Genomic DNA, 20,825 nt, shown 5'->3' with positions numbered 1-20,825 from the left:
TTCTCACGCAGTATCTCATCATCCTATATGTACATTGCAGCAAACCGTGTGAAAGAAAAGAGAAAGAAAACAGGAAAAAAACCAGCAAAAAAAAGTCTATCCCAACGAGAGGTCAGTAGTCATTCAGGAAGCCTGGTTCTTTCGCAATCACACGTGAGTACGACCAACGTTGACGAGTCAAACCTTTTGTGCTACTTCGCGTTGGACCATCATGGCCAGTGGTTCTTCTCAGTATGAAGCAGATTAAGGAATCAGAGTTCTGACGGAGTGATAATCTTTTATTTAGCAGATAATGTGCTTTCACTTTCAGTATTCAGTGCCATATCTGTTTGGACTTAGGCACCTATGAATTAGAGTTGAGCAGCACGCATGAACAATACTAACTGTTTATAGCTAGGTCTTTAAATAAAGAGAATTTTAAGTATCTATAAAAATTATAATTTCTAATGAAACAAATATTTTAAGTGTTTAAATACGTTTAACTACCTTATTAGTAAAAATATAAACCATGGTGCTTAAGTAACCATGATTTTAAATCTTGATATCTTGATATTTATAGATACACCAATGTTTTAACGGTAAAATTTATAGACATACAATAATGATGCACTCGCATGATGGCACTTGTAAATAACCTTGTATAAAAAAAGAGAACCTTTACAGTACACCATGATACTAAATGGTGGAGGGTATCATTGTTGTGATCCAACCGTCCATTTTAGTAGGTATTATTGTAATTATCTTAGTACCTTTAGGGGTAATTACGTCATTGACTGATCGGACTTCGGACCTTCGTCACCCATACCAGCCGACGGAGGGTGGAAACCCTAATAAATGAAATAAACAGAACAAGTGAAAGCTTATCCGAGGAATAAACTAACATTTTAACATTCTCTAATTAAACATACAATTTACAAGTTTATCATGGGTTTTTTTTCCAATCATACCCTTATGATACCTATGATACTCTTTAATAATACTCATGATACTGGTGGGCGATAGAGTATCATTGGGTCAATCTAAACCACCGGATGAAGAAAATGGACAGTATACACTCATTTAGATGTATCGTAAAAATCTTCCAAAAAAATGCCTAACCATCTGGGGGAAAATGCAAGCATTTTGCTCAGTCTTGTGCAACCCCGGCAAACCTTTTCTCCCGAAAGAACGAGTCCAGGTCACCCTAAGATCATTTGAGAGTTCCTTCACGGATGAAAAAATTTTCGTAAAAGAATTTTTATTTTTTTTAGTGTTTTAATATTTTTACTTTATGGTTTTCGTCACGGTGAGATTTTCAAAACTATTCCCTTTAAAACATAATTTTCTTTTTTCATAAACCTTTTTAAAAAAACTGTTAAAAATAAAAAAAATGAGGATGAGAAGCAGAACTTAAAAAGACAAAGAAATGAAGCAAATATGGTCTGACCGCGAAGCGTGTCTTTTTATCCTCGTGCGGCGTGCCTTGTGGTCGACGCGATCCCTGCCTTTCCGTCACCCGCTCCACGTCACGGGAGCCCATCGCAGCCGCCCGCTCCAGATCCGACGGCCTGTGACGCCCTCCAGGACAACGCGGCTCCACCTGCAGCGAGCGGCGAGCTAGGCCCGAGGCTAGGGGAGGGAGAACAACGTGCCGTTCGCTTCGTCCCCGTTCCCATCTCCTCTCTCTAAAACCCTGCTGCTCGCAGACTCGCTCTTCTCTCTCCTCTCTCCCTCTCTCTCTTGCCTAGGGGTTCCCGCCGTCGTCAGCGGCTGCGGCGGCGAAGCTTCTGCTCTTCTTGGTGTTGGGTCGGCATCAGCCAGGTAAAGCCGCCCGCGTCTGTTCCTGGTCATTTCTCCAGCGTGGATCTCGGCTCTAGAGGAGTTTCAGATTTAGCGATTCTTCTGAAGGATTGTGATTACGCGGGGGTTTCTCATCGTCCTGAGTGACAGGGTTGACGTTTGGTTGATAGATTTGTGCTTGGTTTGAGGGATGGAGATTTTTCTGGGGTTAGATATTAGATTGGGGGGATTGAGCAAAAACGATGAAACAGGTGGTGGTGGTGGTTGGCCATGCGGTTTGGAAAGAGTAGAATTAGCTAAATTATTTGCAATCCGAGCTAATTGATCAGTGAAGATTGCATATTTTTCATGGCATAGATAAACGTTACATGAGCCAACTAGTCATTCGGTTCTGTGTGTGGATTCATCTCTGCATGTTGTTAGATGGGCAGGAAAATGACTAAAGATATTTGTAGATCATCTGCATCCTTTTTTGCGGCTTGGGCCTACCCAGCGCTTCCAGCGCCTGCGCGCTTTCAGTTAAATCTTTATTCAGAAACGAGGATTTTGTTTTGCTCTTTTAATTCTGATGTAAAGTGAGCATTGTGTTGTTCAACTGCAAATCTATGTCTTCTTGAAGAAAGAAAATTGTGTTGATTCGTCTTTTTATTTCAAATATCGTGCTTACCGCGTCTGTATAGAAAAGGTTCTTCTAGCGTGGGTAGGCTCATTTATGTTTCGGTCAAATGGGTGCATCATAACTTGTTAATCAGAATCATGATTGACTGCATGCTGCTACATCATTGTACCAAGCTGAGATTTTCATGTGCATTAGGCAAAATGTTGATCGATTTTTCTTTTCCTGAGCACAGGAAGATGGCTGGCGGCTTTAGAGTACTGTACCTGGTCAGGCCTTTTCTAGCTTTCTTGCCAGAAGTGCAGAGCGCGGATAGGAAAATACCATTCAGAGAAAAAGTGATCTACACTGTTATTTCCCTGTTCATTTTCCTGGTGTGCAGCCAGCTCCCGCTCTATGGCATTCATTCGACTACTGGAGCTGATCCTTTCTACTGGATGCGTGTTATCCTTGCATCAAACCGTGGTACTGTTATGGAGTTGGGTATTACTCCAATTGTAACATCTGGGATGGTAATGCAACTTCTTGTGGGATCGAAGATCATTGAAGTTGACAACAGTGTGAGAGAGGATCGTGCTCTGCTGTAAGTATTACACTTATATAAAATAACAGAACCTCCAATTTATTATAGTTGTAATTGTGTATGGATATTTAAGTTTGTTTGTAGCATATCCTCTATCAAGTGAACTGCCAGAGAAATAGTAAAGCCTGCTTATCTGTATTTCTTATATCCAGTAATTGTCTTGTGATGTATATTTCACTTTACTCAGGAACGGTGCACAGAAGTTGCTTGGTATCCTGATTGCTATTGGAGAAGCTGTGGCATATGTTCTGTCTGGAATGTATGGCAGTGTAAGCCAACTTGGGACAGGGAATGCTATTCTCATTATCCTTCAGCTTTTCTTTGCTGGAATCATTGTCATTTGTCTGGATGAACTTCTCCAGAAAGGTTATGGTTTGGGATCGGGCATTTCTCTGTTCATTGCTACCAATATCTGGTAAGCATGTTGAACTTCATTTCTCTTATTGATGTGCTATTCTGTCATGCTTTGGCTTATAGTTGCTATCATGTAGTGAGAACATCATCTGGAAGGCATTTAGCCCCACAACCATCAACAGTGGCCGTGGTGCTGAATTTGAAGGGGCTGTCATTGCATTGTTCCATCTGTTGATTACTAGAACTGATAAAGTCCGTGCTCTTCGTGAGGCTTTCTACCGCCAGAATCTTCCAAATGTGACCAATTTGCTTGCTACTGTCTTGGTCTTCCTCATAGTTATCTATTTCCAAGGCTTCCGTGTTGTGCTTCCAGTGAGATCAAAGAATGCCCGCGGGCAGCAAGGCTCATATCCAATTAAGCTGTTCTACACTTCAAATATGCCCATCATTCTGCACTCTGCACTGATTACCAACCTCTATTTCATATCCCAGGTACACAGACCTTAGTTCCACCACTGTAGTAATGTAAATCTTCCATGTGTGTCCAGGTGCTAAAGTATTTTATTGCTATTGCAGCTTCTCTACAGGAAGTACAGTGGAAATTTCCTTGTTAACCTTCTTGGAAAATGGAAGGAATCTGAGTACTCTGGCCATTCTGTTCCTGTTGGTGGTCTTGCTTACTATGTAACTGCCCCATCAAGGTGAAAAGCTAGTTCCTTCGATGAGAAGACCTTTTCTTCATGATTGTGTTTACAGTTTCTGTTACTCCTAAAATAATGGGCTGTTGTTCTTTTGACTGACCATGGCATGTTGGAAACAATGCAGTTTGGCTGATGTTCTTGCAAATCCATTCCACGGACTGTTTTACGTGGTCTTCATGCTGTCAGCTTGTGCTATGTTCTCAAAGACATGGATTGAAGTTTCTGGTTCATCAGCGAAGGATGTTGCTAAGCAGCTCAAGGTAAAAACAATTCTTATGAATGATATATATTTTTAATCTAATTAACCTTCTAGGCTAAGATAGTTCATCGTAACTATATTCAAAACGTTATATCTTTGAGAACTTTGGAGGCCAGTATGTCGATGCATAGTTTATTAATTGCATGTGTAATAACAGTGCATGGAAATTTGATTTTTGTGGCGCCAGATCTGTGGAAGTTTTCTATATGGTACACATTTGATTTTAGTACATTATTGTTGTGAGGCATATTAGTATCCATTTTTCATACGCAAGGATGAACCTTTAGTGTTATGGTTTACAGTTTTCAGAAAACCATTATTCTCCATTTCTGGAACCTCGTTTGTTCTGTTTCTCCTGCCATTTGCTGGGGACATCAATGCCTATCATTTCTAGCTACGATATGGAGCAAACTTTTGAATGCGCTAATCTACTGTTTAATGGTTTAAGAATGCAAATTCATTATGCAACAGCTACCCGCAAACTCATGACACTGAAAATTCAACAGGAACAACAAATGGTGATGCCAGGCCATCGGGAGTCCAACTTGCAGAAGGAACTGAACAGATATATCCCCACTGCTGCAGCATTTGGTGGAGTATGCATTGGTGCACTGACCGTCCTAGCTGATTTCATGGGTGCAATTGGTTCAGGAACTGGTATACTACTCGCTGTGACCATCATATACCAATACTTTGAGACATTCGAGAAAGAAAGGGCGACCGAGCTTGGTTTCTTTGGTTTTTGATCAGTAGCTGCGGAACCATGTCTTGGCTATAGCTGAATCTTCTTGTAAATCGCAGTACAGCTTGGTCAGCTGTTATGGTTGTAACTTGAGAGGCTACATTCTGTTTAGATTGCCTTCTTGATTTCAACGAGTCATGTAGCAGAATCTGCGTGTTTTTTCAGGTCAGTGTGGTGTCAATTATCATGTGCATTTGCCATCATCTCTATCCATCCTCCGCGGTCTGCTCATGCCTTGATAACTGGATGCTGTGCGATCGATTTTAGTTACTTTTGAACTGAACATGTTCTTATTGCCATCGGTTTTGTAATTTGTTGTTCTTTTTTGCCATTTCCGTCCAGTCAAAACGTTATGGACCACAGTAAGCATTCTATTTTTTTCCCCATGAAGACCAGGTTGTCCTTGGTTCTCGCCTGGACCGGCGGGAACACCGTGCGCGCAGATCTACGTCGCCGGTGAGTCCTGCGGGTCAGCGACGTGAGATGTGCTGGTGGCGGAGCTGCACGCTCTGCGGGGTATATTTAGGGTATTGAAAAATAGCTCGTAGAATGTGGATTGAAAAAAATTATATTATAAAAAGTTTTTAATTATGGATTTAAAAAAATTTAATAGGTAGTTTAGTAAAATAGACTTTACAATCTATAAAAAAGATGAGGCTGAGGGAAACTAACTTTTTGGATTTTTACAATCTAGTTAGTAGATTGTAAAAAAGCTATCGTAAGAAATTGTCTGTTTATTATCAGATTGTAAGAGCTGAAAGTTATAATCTGAAGTTAAAATAAATAGTTCCTTAGTTTGGTACCCACTTGAAGGACAATAATGATAATCTGAAGTCAAAATAAATAGTTTCTTAGTTTGGTACCCATTTGAAGGACAATAATGGCAACGAAGATCAAGAGAAGACTCAAATGGTGCACAGTTTGAGGTTTGGTTGGTGTTGTTATGAAGGCTATATTGAGACATGGGACGGCTAAGCGGTATTCCCTTGAATTATTCTATGAAGGCTGTTTGAACCATGATATTGCTAAGTAGTCTTATCTTGATTTAGGATGGATATTGAGGGTGTTGTGTCTCGTTATACCAGTTCCAACCACGACGGTTATGTAAATTTTGTGCATATCATGTGAGTAAAAGTTATACATATATGTAGATTGTTAAATATATTTGAATACTCATGTCAGTTCCAACCACGATGATAGTATGGGTATTTGCATATTGTTTAAATAAAGTTGTATATCTTTGCAGAATGTTAAATCTATTTAAATAGTAGTGTCCACAGTCATAGACGACACTGTAGTATGATCTTAATAATTAGCTTAATGGTGTGAGTAACTCCTTGATATGTGAGTGAACAATGTACCTATGTTTTTAAATACAAGCTTTTATGTCTTAGTTAGCGAGGATAGTGTATCCACTAACTACAAAATTTAAAAACTAGTAAGATGGATGTGTATCTCCCCAGAGTCAATATAATCTTAAACTCAACTTTATTTTTCTCAACTGAGTTGAAAAGGTATTTGCAAACTATATCTCTGCATCTTTGCTCTCCAGAAAAAAAAACACTAAAGATTATATGGTGCTATCCTTATTCTACCATTATACATCTACTTATTCCTCAGGTATAACTTGCTGGGTATATTATGTACACACTCTTACTCTATTGGATTTAGATGAAGATCTTGAAAACGACTACATCGATGTCGAAGAAAAGTAGAAGGTGAAGGTTTGTTCGCACCTAAGTTGCATGTAAAGCTTGTATCTACCTGTTAATATTTGGCTGCATTAAAAGGCTTTAATTCAGATATAATATTTGAAGTATGTTTATAATATTTATTTCTGTTGAAATTATATGTATTGATACATAGATTGATACAAGTTGCACATGAAAACCTAATGGTGGGTTTGACAGCATTCAACTTGAGTGGTCCTAACCAGAGGTGGCATGGTTTTCAGGCATGCGCATTTGTCTACATTTCAACAGGCATGACCATCCATCATCAATCCGTCCTCCGCAGTGTGCTCATGGACCGTGCTAGTAACTGTATGTTTTTCGATCAGTTAGTTCCTTGTGAACTGAATATATTTCTGTTTTTTTGTTGCCTGTTTGCAACTATCCTGCTTGGTGGTCTTTCTGAACGTATTTATTATGCACCACATCTTCTTGTTTCGTCTCTTGTCAACCACATTGTGATAAATTGTGTTGGGGATGATCTCCCGTCCCTCTCTTCGGAGGATAGCTCGAAATCTATTGGAAAGATCACATGTTTGTCACTACATGTTCGTTTCAGAAATTGCATCTGAAGGTTGCAAAGATTGCGAAGCTCCATCGGTCGAAGGGTGTAGGCGTACCCACAGTCTCGGTTTCCCGTGCCGGCGAAGACGGTGGCGACCCTTCGACCGAAGGCCGAAGTCCGTGCCAGCGGTCCTGATTGACCGCGGTGGGCGAAGGTAGCAGCTGGTCTTCGCTCAGAAGCCAAAGGCCATCCCGCGAACGAAGGAATGGAGAAGACTTCGGCGAATCTTTGGAGCCGAAGATCATGACTGGATAGTGGAGCCCGCTTTGGTCGCTCGGGGTAGAGTTGTAATTATATAAATATGCTTAATTGTACCATAATACTCCTGAATATTCCGAGAATGTAGCAGGTAAAGGGGTAGGACCTGTAAACCACGTTTGGAGTGGTCGAGTACGAGATATAAATAGGACCATATTGTACCCAAAAGATCGATCGAAAAACTGTTCCACCCCAAACACGTGTCACCCTGAGGACCCTTCGGCATTTCTGTAAGCGAAGTTTCACATTGTCTGGGATTTCGGTCCCAACAAATTGATAATTGCTGTGGAGAATGTTTTGAATCCTCCGCTATTAAAATAGACGCAAGAAGAAAATTATCACAAAACCACATTTCTATTGTTGCAGAAAACCACGTCTCTTGGCCAGATACAATTAACACCGGATTTTATAATTACTAGGAACATACACGTACAACACACACGCAATTTTTTACCCGCACATAGACATGAGAAATCTTCTAAATTATATTCTAATTAATCATTAAGGTAATCATTTATAGAATTACAACTATAATGATTAGCAAGAATCCAATTTCGGTAGTCCCATATGTGTTTTATACCAAAGATCGGAACACATACATTTACAACATTTCACCATATCAAGACATAATAAAGAGTGAGTAATAAAATTAGATTACAAGGTTTTAAGTGATTACAATTTCACAATAATTTATATATCAAACACTATAAGCATAAAAGACAGTTTCACCTCCTAATGGATCAGAGTTACTACGTAGCGGAAAAACACATGAATGATAAAAGATGGGTAATGCTATGTGTATATGCCCATAAGCACCATCCCAAAAGATATCTCTCGAGTAGGTAGCACTACTCTTGTTCGTCGCCAACTTTGACGAACGTGAAGTAGCCGAACACTAACTCTTTCTCACCTGAAAAGCAAAGCATCGTGAGTACGAAAATACTCACAAGACTTAATTCATAATATGTACTTAATAATAACCTGACTCTAAGAAGAATACAATTAAGAATGCGTAACAAGAAATCAGCCATAAAGATTAAATGAATTTCATATGCAAAGCAGATTTTGACTTAAGGTGTGAGCATCTACACATAACTATAAGCAACCTTCTATCTTGAGATCATTGACATAACACATCTATCCTTGGAATCATCTCAACTCGTCATCAACATCACCATCCATTCCCAATATTCATTACAATGTTCCAATATTAAAACTCTATGATTGATGTAAATGAACATAAGTATACTCATAATCAAAAGCGCGATAATTCGAATTGATCTTACACCTTATAGGAGTATCTCTTTACCCATACGACACGAGGACTATTCGGCTTGTGCTAACCGTTAAAGTATACACAAGTAGATACTTGTGACAACCTTTCCCAATTGAGTCCCGACTACTTAAACATGCATCTCTAAGTGCGGAGGTCTAAAAGGGTTACTCCTGAAGCACCCTAGATACACATAAAGTGTAAATGTAGCTAAAACTACTTCTCGAGCAAACTAGATACCTCTACGATTCTATTATACCCACAACACCTTTACGATGTTACCTTTACAAGTCTATTATGCCTACGACACCATAGACCAACAAGATAAAAGATTAGAACTACAAAAGGTATTCAGCTTATCTTAACATTATATTGATATGTGATAAGTACGAAAAGTGTTTGAGAAAATTGCAACAACGATGGTGCTTAATCGATACAAATGGTCTACGACATCTGAGACTCCTTTCCCGACCTACCTCTAACACCGTCCACATATCGTCTCATCCTCACACTGATACAACCCAAAATCATCATTACCTTTGTGAACAATTAAATAAGCCCTAAGCCCGCGAACGATAGTCAAATCATCATTTGTCTTCTACAAATGACCTAAGCCTTCTAAGCACATCGTATTCATTTTACGTTTGGTAAACACATAACTACAACCCGGGTTACAAAGGATCGAAAAATAACCAATATCAAGGTGAGGCGATACAACAATTAGGCTCTATCCATAAAAACCCGACATCGACTAGATAACATGCATAATTTACATAAAGCATAAATTATCAAATTAGAGATCATATGATCCAAAGTAATAGGTAGAGTATGCTTAGATGCTTGCCTTGCTACTCGGCTTCATAATTAACAGCCACAAAGTCTTGATCACCTCCGAGCACGCCTGTGTCATGCTTCGATCCTTCGTTCTCTAAATAAGAGTGCGTGCAATGCGATGACCATAAATAAGGTACAAAAATGTAGGCTACACAAACATAACAAAAGAGGGTGCAATACAAAGCTAAAAGTACCAGACACGCAAAAGAACTAACCAGTTCTAAGACCTAAACCATATTGGAACTTCTAACAGGAAGTCGAAAGTTCTGGGTTGAACTCGGAACATTCAAGTATTAGAACTTCTGGTTTAACCTCCAAACAAGGGTCATCAGTTCAATCCTAACTCAAACTAATCCGGAGCTTCCGGGCTAAGGCCGGAACTTCCAAATGGTTGGAACCTCCGGGTGTTCCTCTGAACGAGGGCTCTTGGTTAGGCTTTGCTCAGTTTAACCCGAAACTTTTGGGTTATACCCGAAAACTTCCGGGTTGTAGCAGAACACAAGTTTTGTGATGATTTTTTGGCCGATTCAACTTGCATATATTTCTAACTCGAGGATGAACATGTTTGCACTAACCCAAAGGCTCTAGGTTCCCTCTACCCACAAAAACGAAACGGTGTTTCGCAAAAGCAATAATGTCACTGCAAAACCCATCCAAAGCAAAACTAAAATGTTCATTCCCACCATGAGATCCTAGGCAACTTACCTAAGATTCTTGTTGAGGTCGGAGACCTTCGGGTGCGGAAGAAAATGGAGGAAGAAGCTCAGAGAAGAGGATGAAGGCTGCTGAAAAATTCAAAGCAAAGGGGGTGACGAATTTAATTTGAAACTCCTCCAAATCTTCATGCATGCAAGAAAATCTTGGGTGGATGGAAAACCAAGAAGCTAGGAATTGTAATGGGACGACATGCATACCTTGATTCTTGCTCTTAGGGTAGGATTTGGAGGGAGAATAAAGAGTTTGAGTGAGGGAGAGGAGAGAACAGCAACTCCTTTCTGCTGCTCTATTTGGGAGTGAGAGGGAACACGTGAGGGAGAGAGTGGGCTAAGGGAGAGGGGTGGGCTGCTGCTTTGCAACGAGTAGGAGAGGGAGGGTGAGGTGTGGTGCTGACTAGTGGGTCCCACATGTAAGAGAAAAAACCTATTTCAGCTGCAAAACCTTTTATTTCTCTTCTTATTTTAATATCCTAAAATGAGGTGCTCTAATGCTTCAAAAACTAAGAATTTCTGTGCCACGATTACAAAATGAGTTTTGAATGGATTCACCCACCACACAAGCGGAGGTTAAACTAATAGAAAACTCAACGATCAGGTATTTTCATTAATCTAAACAAAAGTTAAACCATCATTTAGAATAACAAACATTCACCATATGCTTAACAAATAAACATAATACTCATAATGCATGATTATACTTAATGACATGATCGCGGAATTGGACAACATTGTTGTTCACACCCTTGTCCACATGAGCACCATCCAAAAAAATAGATGAAACGGGCTTTAAACGTTACTCTTCGTGGCACCCCGATATTGAAAAGATATGAAGCCTTTTAGCAAGGTTCAAGAGGTCAGGGTGTCCTATTTTTAAGACTTAAAGTGATCTATGAACCTTCCCCAACGGGAGAGGTTATTTTTGGAGAGGAAACTATGCATGAAAGCGACATATCTAAAAATAAAACAATATGTAAAAAAAATTATTTAGCTTCTAACACGCGTATGTATTCATGAAGAAAGAATTACGTAATATAATGCACTATCTTAACTAAGTAAGAATTACATGAATAATCCTTTAATCACGTAATACAATGCGCTAAATTTATTTAGCTTCATAACACACTTTTATTTAACATTTTTGTTTTACGCTTGTTCAAGTAATTAATGGATTTAGCTAAATAATTTCTAAGCCATATAATTCTTTCTTCATTAAGATAGCACATTATATTCCTTAATTCTTTCTTCGTTACGATAGCGTAATTTTCTAGTATGTGCTTTTGCTATCTCTCAACCTATCTGCTAAACCAGCAAAATCGGTTGTAGAGTCCGCAACAAGAAAACTATTATAGTCAAGCATATGAAACATCAAACGTCTAATCCTCTTGGCAATTGTTTGGAAAAGTGTAATGCAACCTAAACTGGGGTTTCATATAATCCAATTTCAGTTGACGAGAATTGCTTGATATATTTGAAGATGGTTGCTTAATACATATAATATCATCTATTTAGATTATAACCATTGTGACAAAAACAAACCACAAAATCGCATAGGACCCAAAAAACACATCAAACGTTAGGGTTTCAAAGCATAACTGGTATTGTACTTTGCTATTTTATTGGCAAACTTCTGAACACAAGAGATAAAGCACCAAAAAACAAACCCACCAATTAGTACACAGGCAATTGAAGCAGCCTAATTCAGTATGTGTTTCATAAAACAGCTTATGTCATGTTTATATCAAATGAATTATCTATAAAAATCTTATGCAGATGAGAAAAGAAGCTTCAGTCATAAATAATTATTCAAACATGAGCTCTATTCACATTTTATAGTTCCAGCAAATAAGAAATATTGAGTACTGAACACCAATCATCTCATTCAAAACTGGCCTTAAGACGCACGATAATGGCAGCATCTACTCTTGTAGGAAAAACAAAGTTCAGAGTGTAAGAGAAAAGCAATATGACTGAATGGAAAACTCAGAAACATTGCCGCACTAGTCAAAAAATGGCAACCCAAATAAGACCATAAGCCATTGCTGCACATCAATGCTGAATTACTAAACCCAAACTATCTCAACAAAACAAACGAATGTTAACTGACATTCTTTGTTCCTTAACCTGACCCCATAATTAATGTAGAAAGTAGCACACACCAGAATCTTCGATGATGTCAATGTGGTAGGATTTGTATACACATAATGGATAACAAATTCATGTCCAAACAACAACAGAATAGCCTTTTGCCCTAAGTCCAGACTCCATACTCCATAATGATTTAAATTTTAACTACCCACTTCTTAGGTGTTAGAACTAATAAACCAATATCCACAGAAAAAGACTAACACGAGCACATATAGCCCTGGAATTAAAATTGATTGTCATGCTCATGGGTACCATGTTACCTGAAAACTTTACTTACATGTGTCTCATGTAACCAGAATAATAAAGTTTATTTATCCAAAATATAGATACACTGATGCACTAACCACTAATCCAAACCTTAGATTGCATCAACCCACATCAAAGTGCATATCTCTTAGCTAGGCATAAAATTTTCCTTTTGTTACTACTGCACGATGGGGCAGCTAATTTTTAGAAGTGTCCATTAGCATTTAGGTAGGCAAAGAAAAATGGCTACAGTAACCAAAAAAGTAATGGAAATAAATGAAACAAAACACTACAATTAAAGTTGAAATCAATAGAGAATATTGGATAGCATACATGAATAAGTAGATAGAGCACAAAAGAGAATCATGATCGAAGGATGAAACAATCATGGAAAAGAAACATGAAAATGTCACTTGAATGGCTCAGCTCTGCCCCAATAACAACATAACCATTGCAACTTATGGTGGAAGCACCATGTAATCTCTCTCTCTCTCTAAGTGAACTTACAAGTAGAATCGCTCATTACAATATGTAACACCATTGCCATGCATCACCACCACCACCAGTAGGAACAACAACAGCAATAATAACAAATTAGTTGCAAAACTGGTTACTTGTTATGATACAAGCCATCCTAGTTTATTAGCAATTTGAACAAAATATCCAAGGTACCAATTCAGAAAGATACTAAAAGGCAAAAGCTCTATGAAGCTTTAGATCATCACAGCCACATCCACTGAAGAATAGTACAAAACAAGAAAGGCAGTTTACTACGGGGTATTTATATCATTAAAGCCACAGAAGAATGGTACAGAATAAAAAAGAAAGATCAACACATGAAGTGACGATAAATATCTGAAAAATCAAAGGAATGCATAGGAGTTTGCAAAATAGATTAACATTGCATGGGTATAATAGTTGTGATGGTATGAAGGATGCAATTGCCAAAAACACATTCCAAATACCGCCAGACCCACCAAGCTCGAACAGGAGCACAGGACATAAGCATACCTATTCAAGAAGTTATTACAATAAATCTTGAGATGAATACAATTAACTGAAAGTATCAACAAAAGCAAGAAATTATTGCAATAAATTAGAGCATGACTTAAAAGGCTCCAAAACATAGTGAAGGTTCCAATATGATACCCACAGCAGCCCTAATTGCTTAAAGGTGCTTGTTTATTATAAGGGGACACAAATTAATCATGTTTGGAAATGCAAAAAAGCAATACATCCTGGACAACATAAAGGAAGTAGATAGTGTTCAAAAGAGAATCTCTAAGTATGAAAAAATCATGAAAAGGGAATATGAAGATGTCGCCCAAATGGCTCACATTTACCCCAACATCAACACATTAAATGCAACTTAGGAGGGAGCTCTAAATGAACTTACGTAGAATTGTTCATTCTAATATGTAACACCACTGACTACCATCACCAAAGTCGCCACACCAGTAGCAATAACAATCAGTTTCAAAACTTGTTACTTGTTAAGTTGTTATGGTACAAGCCATCCTAGTTTAGCAGTAACTTGAACAAAATACCCAAGGTATTCAGGATGCTAAAAAAGCAAGAGAGTTTGACTCACCCCTTGAGGTTAATGCTTGTTGTGCTGCCAAACTATCCTTACTAAGTTGCTTCTTCTTCTTTCCTAAAATCTGTATGTAAATATATTATTTGGAGACGTTAGGCCTGCAGATTAACAAAGGGAGAAGTCCAAAGTCCAAACAATATTCAGAGTGTAAGAGAAAATCTAGTCCAAAACGGATAGAATTAGACCTAACAAATATATTCATCAACTACCGACAATAAAAAAACAAACTATTGATCTTTATACCCATATCGTTCTGATTTTATCCAATAAAACCTGATAATCACTAATCTATATCTTTATAATCACATTATCATCATGCATTTCTACATCAACTTGAAATTAAACAAAGAACCATAGCCAGAAATAAATTGTAGTCAAGTTTGTAGATCTATATAAAACTGAGCCCTTAAATTAGCCAAGAATGTAGGTTGAAAAACAATTGATTATAACATAACTGCATATTTATGTACAACGTCAAGAATTTCATATTTGACCAGCAAAATTTGATCGAACAAGAATGAACCTAGCCGTAGGCGTAGGCGAGCACCTGCGAACGCAGGGGACAGCTCACTGGCGACCTTGCTAAACGAGCTAAGCTTGCTGGCTGGGCCTTTTCACCTCTATTTTTCTGGCCCAATCCGTCGTAGCCTTCTAGGCCCTGTAGGCCCTTAGGCGAGGGTCTTCTTCCCCAACTCGACGCACGGACGCCGGTCGCAGTTGCTACGACTCCAACTGTCGCTGGCGGCTGGCCGGCTGCGCTTGGGGGTTGGGGGTACTCGCCGCCGGGGGGAGGTTCTCGCCACTAGCGGTAGGTAGGGAGACCGCCGCACCTCGCCCTGTTGGTGGGTCCGCCCACCTCTATCTCTTTCAAGCGGGCCAGGAGACAAAACAACGCAAAACCCTTCTTCGCGGACAAACCAATGGAGACCTCCGCAGCCACCCCAACTCGCCCGCCCCACCCGTCCGCCGCCTCCCCGTCGCCGTCGCCCTCATCGCTGAGGCAGTGGCGGCAGGCGGCGCACCGCAACCTGCGCAACCAGTGGTCGCGTCTGCTCGCCGCCAAGGACCGGTGGCTGGCCGCTGCCGACGACGGCCGCTCCCACGCCTCCGCGCTCGTCAACGCCCACATCTCCCGCAGGTATGTAGCCCCCTCTCTTTCTCTTCGTTTCGGCGGCGCCTCATGCTTGAGATTTCCGTGACCGATGATTGAGTGGACTTTGTCAGGTACATGCTGGGGATGGATTTGTGGGCGCTCAAGGACATGCCCGGGATCCGCGACAAGGCGAGCGGCAAGTTGGGGCGTAGGGAGGTAATAAAACCTTGGCAAGCAATTCAGTGAACCTTCGCTTAGCTTCATGGTTTAATGTTCCCTTGCGGTGTTAATCTCCTGATTCTGTTGCCTCTTGCTTCGCTTAGGAGCAATGCCGTAACCTGCTTCTGTCGGCATACAAGGAGATGGTAATTTACAAGGCAGTGCTTGTTCAAGTCCTAAGTTCTAACCCACAAGGCATGGTAGTTTGATGAGAAGTACTAATATTTTCTTCTTTATCCTGTTGATAGGTCCTTGCTCTGTCTGACTTGGTTAAAGCTTCCCGCTCTATGCGCTGTTTTTCCAAAGTGCCTGCCAATAGTCCCATTGCAGAATTTTCTGGCTGCCAATATGATTTGAATGATTCAGGAGACAGTGGAGGAGCCCCAGTAGTCAGATGGCTTTCCATATTAGAGTTTGGTGAGTTACTCTTCGTTTTCCATGCATGTCCGGATTAACTTACCAAGTCACTATGACCTTTCCTCTGTTGGATGTGCCAAGGATCTCCTAGCCTATATATTTGCCTTTTAAAAGGCTCAAGAAGTCAAATGAGTTTGATATATTAGAAAAACAACTCTGAGTTATAATATATACTTCAGTCGTAGCATGCAGCACTCGCCCATTGAACAAATTAACTGATTAAATATCTAGTTTCTCATGTTTGAGAAAAAACATCTTGGTTTTTTCTGAGATTGCTGCTCAGATTCATGTCGACATGTTCCTAATCCAACATGATAAAACTCTTATGTTTAATTTCCTTTTATTTTGTGAATTACCTCAGAGAGTCTTGCCCAGGAGCTTGTTGAGATGTTTGTTTCGGAGCTAAAGTTGAAGGTACATCATCCTGTTTCTATGGTGATGTTTACTGATCGCAAAAAAAGTTCATGCATTCAGTTCAGCTTTGTTTTAGCTTGTGCAGTTGGAGATCAGATTTTAAGTAAATCATTTGCATTTCTAGAGACTGCTTTCTTCTTTTCTTTCGAGGACCTCCTGACAATGGAATCATTTGCATTTCTAGAGACTGCTTATCTTGGAACTTGTCTCGATTATTTTCAAGGAAGGTGTAGAACATCAAACATCATTAGATTGGCAGGATGAGCTATATGATGGAGAATCAAAAGAATTTCAGAGTATTGGCCTTCAGTCAGGAGAGACTTGCCCACTGCCTGAAAATTGGCGTGCGGGTATTTCAGGGACTCAGCGGCCTGGCAATTCCCCATCGCATGAAGTTTTACAGGTACGTGTTTATAATTTGCAAAGTTTTGCAAAATCCCCAGAATTTGGTATTTAGGAACTTGTAGTTTCTCTAGACAGATCATGTTGCATACAAAACTGTTTCTTTCCTGGTGGATGTACCTTCTATCTTCTGTTTGGTACGCTTAGTGAGCACTAAGTTGTCACATGTAAACAAAGGATTTATGGAAGGATCATCTTTTGGATTAGATCAAATATGTTTAGCTAAAGCTATCTTGCTTCTTAAACAAGGGTTTTAATCTTGTTAACTTCTTTGTTAAATGTAGTGAGGGTATTTGTGTCTTTTCCTAATGTTCTAGGGTTTAGTCTCTAGACTCTTCCTCTCTTGTAATATATACTGCCCCCTTTGGGGCTATGCAATATAGACATACGTTCATAGAATCCTCTCATCTACTGTTCATAACATGGTATCAAAGCTTCGGTTAATCCTAGCTCAGAAAATCGCTTCCACTCTGCTGCCCCCGGGAGGAGCAATCTCCACTCCTGAGGGCGGCCATCTCTTAGCTGTAGAGTAGTAGCAGTACGCGTTGCATCAGCAGCAAGCATCGTCGGCTACGCCCGTCTTCGTCGAGCAGCAATACCAGGAACTGCCTCCTAGTCGGATCTGCATCGCTGGGCTTCAGGTGGCCGGATCTGCTTCGTCGCTAGCGGCATCTTCGTCTTGGGGGGGGGGGGGGGGGGGGGAGGGAGCTGTTGCCGCCTATGCCTCGGTGACCTCCAGCTTGCCGTTCCAGTGTTTGAACCACGAGACCGAGGACCCAGCACTCGGTCCACGAGACCAAGCAGGAGGACCTCCATCCGCGGCTGCCCCTTTCCCATCCAGGACCGCATCTTCTTCAAGCTGCACTGCCACTACCTGACTGCCCGTGAGGGCAAGCCTCGTGGCTGGCTGTTTACTGCTCTGGAGGACCACTTTTTTTTTTTGCGAGGACCACTTGGGTCACACGTGGGCTCATTTTCTTCTGATTGGGCTGCGTAGATGGGCACTACTACTGCTTGTGCTACTGGTGCATGTGTGGTGCTGGGCCATACTTCCATCTGACTTGCTAGGCCATGCTTGCTATTCGGCCTGCAGTTTGGAAGATAGACTGCTACTTGCATCAACCTGCTGCTAGCTATCTTTTGTCACTGCTGCCAATATTCTGCTGCCAGCTATCTTTTGTTGCTGCTGCTAATATTCCGCTGCTGCCTGCTAGTATGTCTAGTCTTAGAGTCTTTGCTTCCGCCACGTCCATTCAAATCTGCTGCACTCTGAAGACAGCATTTCTGCTCCTACCTCGATGGCTCGTTGGTAATCTATCACCCTCCGCGCTGGATCGGGACCACCACGCTCTTCGCGTGTGATGACCACTTGGGCTGCGATTCTTATTGCCATGCTTGGGTCTCTCTCTCCACATGGCAGCGACCCTCCTGCATCGACTTGTAGGGAGCCATGTGTCTCTTCACATCTCATCGGCTTGACATATCTCTCTTTGTGTCATCTACATCACCCTTCATCGTGTTGCCCCTGCTTGTCTCGGCCCTCATGGCAGTCGCACGATTTTGGGCGGAAGAAGACACATTTTACTAGAGCTGCACACCGCGATGACGACATGAAGAGTCGGATTTTGGATGCAATCAGTGTTGTATTGTGTCCTAAGTGTAGTGCTTAGTATCAACCCTTCCAAATGCAATGCAATTGCATGCGCCTTGTGTGTTTTTTTTTTTTGGGGAGGGGTGTAAAGGTATTGAGGGTATTTGTGTCTTTTCCTAGTGTTCTAGAGTTTAGTCTCTAGAGTCTTCCTCTCTTGTAATATGTATTGCCCTCTTTGGGCTGTGCAATATAGACAGACATTCACAGCATCCTCTCCTCTACTGTTCATAACATTCTTCTTTTACAGGTTTATTTAACAACTTGGCTTGCTAATGTGAACATCAAGATGAGTAGGTAATTATTTTGTATCTTTTATAGCTTATGAATTTTATATACTAACAAAATCAGAATTCGCATCTTGTATTCGGAAGAACTGTATCCTCCTGTATTTGTTATCAACATTGTGTAACTATGAACACCTCATTTCTGGTTTGGTCTCATAACTAGTGTGATAGCAATGATGATTTCATTTGTTATTTCAGAATTGATGAAATAGTTGATCTTGTTGGGGAGGAGATGCAAATAAAAAGGTCTTGAAGGTTTTGATGCATCTTATTGGACTATTCAAGTAAGAACAATTAGTTTATGATTCATCCGCTTTCCTATTTAGTCTCTTACTTGCCTTGGCAAGTCTTGAAAACTTATCTAAGCTCTTGAAATATAATACTACTACTATGGAAATGATTGGGATCAGAATGATTTAGTAGCGCTAAACCACAGAAAGGACATCTTATTTACCCAAGGGTCACCTGGAAGGCTGGGATTGCATTGGTAGAAGATCATTGGCCATTATCCATTCTTCAAATTACACCAGATTGCTTTTGAATTCTGAGGATCATTAGCCAAGCTTCAAGTTTGTTCTGGGCTGTTGTAAATGTACAATATTAATCTCCTTCCGGATGCATTATTGATTTTGGTGACTTACGCGTGCAAAGCATGACTTGCCTTGGGTGGTTTTCAGTGAAATATGTTGTTTTTGGTGCGAGTCTACTATCGAGATGGCAAATTTCTTGTTGTAATGGAGCGATAGATGCCTGTGTCTGTGGTCTTTAGCGTTGACGTTGTCTGTTGGTGCTCGAAGGATTGATTGGTATTTTGGTAGTCTGTGTGGAAAAAGATGAAAGAAAACATTGCTGCCTGTCTGTACTCTGTACTACATTGCCTTGGCCCGCTATGTCCTACAACCAGGCTGGGCCTGCCAGCCCACCAACGTCCCTGAATATAAAAAGTTTTGCCTTTTTCTTCTCCCGATCTTGATACAATCTTTCATTTTAGAGGCAGTATTACTTACACTACAAAGCACAGCATGCTCGAAATATATATCTGGAAAGGAAAATAGAAAACCTTTTCCATCGACAACGAGCACCTAAGTTATGCACGGAAGAATTATGTGGTTTTCTAGGCATATTGTTGTTGCTATAGGTATGGTCCGCCTCGTCCATATTCCGAATGGCTCTGTGCTCTATACATTTCCATACCTGCATCGTGGGAGAGTGCCCTGCTCAGCGAAGAGCTGGTACGAAGAAGAGCCTACGTTACCCCTCTGCTCCTGTCATGAAATTCCAAGCAAACGATCGACGCAGGAGCAACTCGAATCCACTAGCACTTGGGAGTTTGGGACCCAAGCATGCCCATATCCATTCCTGATGATTGGAACTTAATAGATTCATAAAGGGAGGATACGAATTAAAAAGATGGCCCAGGGTGTGGACCAGATGCCTGCATGTTCCTTTTCTTTTTCCAGAATTCCAATGCTTACCTCAAATTATACTAGTACAAGACACTGGTCAAACATTTGCAGCCTTGAATTACCAGCTGTGTGCTATCGATCCTTGCAGAGCTTTTGCCTTGCATTAAATTAGTGAAAAGATTCTGAACTGGTCAGGCCACACTGATCTCTCTCTCTCTCTCTCTGTCTCTCTCTCTCTCTCTAAGAGTTGAGACAGAGAGACGTTGCTACGTCCAAACAAAGCGTAGTTTTTTTTCCCAGCCTCGCATGACCAAGACCACACACGCATCCCTCTCGATGCAGCGGACATTCCGTGACCGTGGGGGGAGAGAGGGTGATGCCGAGAGAAGCGGCGACCAGGAGCCGACGACGGACGCATGCATGCACACCACCACGAGCCAGTCGTACCACTAGTAATCAATACCGGAACGTTCCTCTCCACTTGGCCCTTTTCAATGTTCTTTTCGAAGGAAAACAGCAGCAGCAGCTGCCAGGTGGCGCG

General features: G+C 40.7%; 2 protein-coding genes across 3 annotated transcripts; both read left to right on the top strand.

The window, feature by feature from the left end:
* The first annotated feature begins 1,635 nt into the window (after positions 1-1,635).
* LOC133916658 (uncharacterized) lies at positions 1,636-5,319 on the top strand. Its single transcript, XM_062360429.1, has 7 exons — positions 1,636-1,800; positions 2,631-2,978; positions 3,166-3,393; positions 3,470-3,824; positions 3,909-4,033; positions 4,158-4,293; positions 4,799-5,319. Exons 2-7 carry the CDS (start codon positions 2,635-2,637, stop codon positions 5,036-5,038), a joined length of 1,428 nt encoding a protein of 475 aa, XP_062216413.1. The 5' UTR covers positions 1,636-1,800; positions 2,631-2,634; the 3' UTR covers positions 5,039-5,319.
* Positions 5,320-15,073: 9,754 nt separating this feature from the next.
* Positions 15,074-19,514, top strand: LOC133916657 (uncharacterized). Of its 2 annotated transcripts, none has more exons than XM_062360428.1 (9): positions 15,074-15,536; positions 15,623-15,707; positions 15,815-15,856; positions 15,959-16,127; positions 16,489-16,541; positions 16,726-16,944; positions 18,842-18,888; positions 19,077-19,162; positions 19,315-19,514. In XM_062360428.1, the coding sequence occupies exons 1-8, from the start codon at positions 15,319-15,321 to the stop codon at positions 19,129-19,131; spliced, it is 888 nt and encodes a 295-aa protein (XP_062216412.1). In that variant the 5' UTR covers positions 15,074-15,318; the 3' UTR covers positions 19,132-19,162; positions 19,315-19,514. The 2 variants fall into 2 exon arrangements, with proteins under 2 accessions (XP_062216412.1, XP_062216411.1); XM_062360427.1 differs by having other exon boundaries at positions 19,289-19,514.
* Positions 19,515-20,825: the final 1,311 nt, after the last annotated feature.

The sequence above is a fragment of the Phragmites australis genome, chromosome 4, assembly GCF_958298935.1.
Source record: "Phragmites australis chromosome 4, lpPhrAust1.1, whole genome shotgun sequence".
NCBI classification, from domain to species: Eukaryota; Viridiplantae; Streptophyta; class Magnoliopsida; order Poales; family Poaceae; genus Phragmites; species Phragmites australis.
The sequence above is the reverse complement of the archived record's forward strand: the minus strand, read 5'-3'. Positions and strand labels throughout refer to the sequence as shown.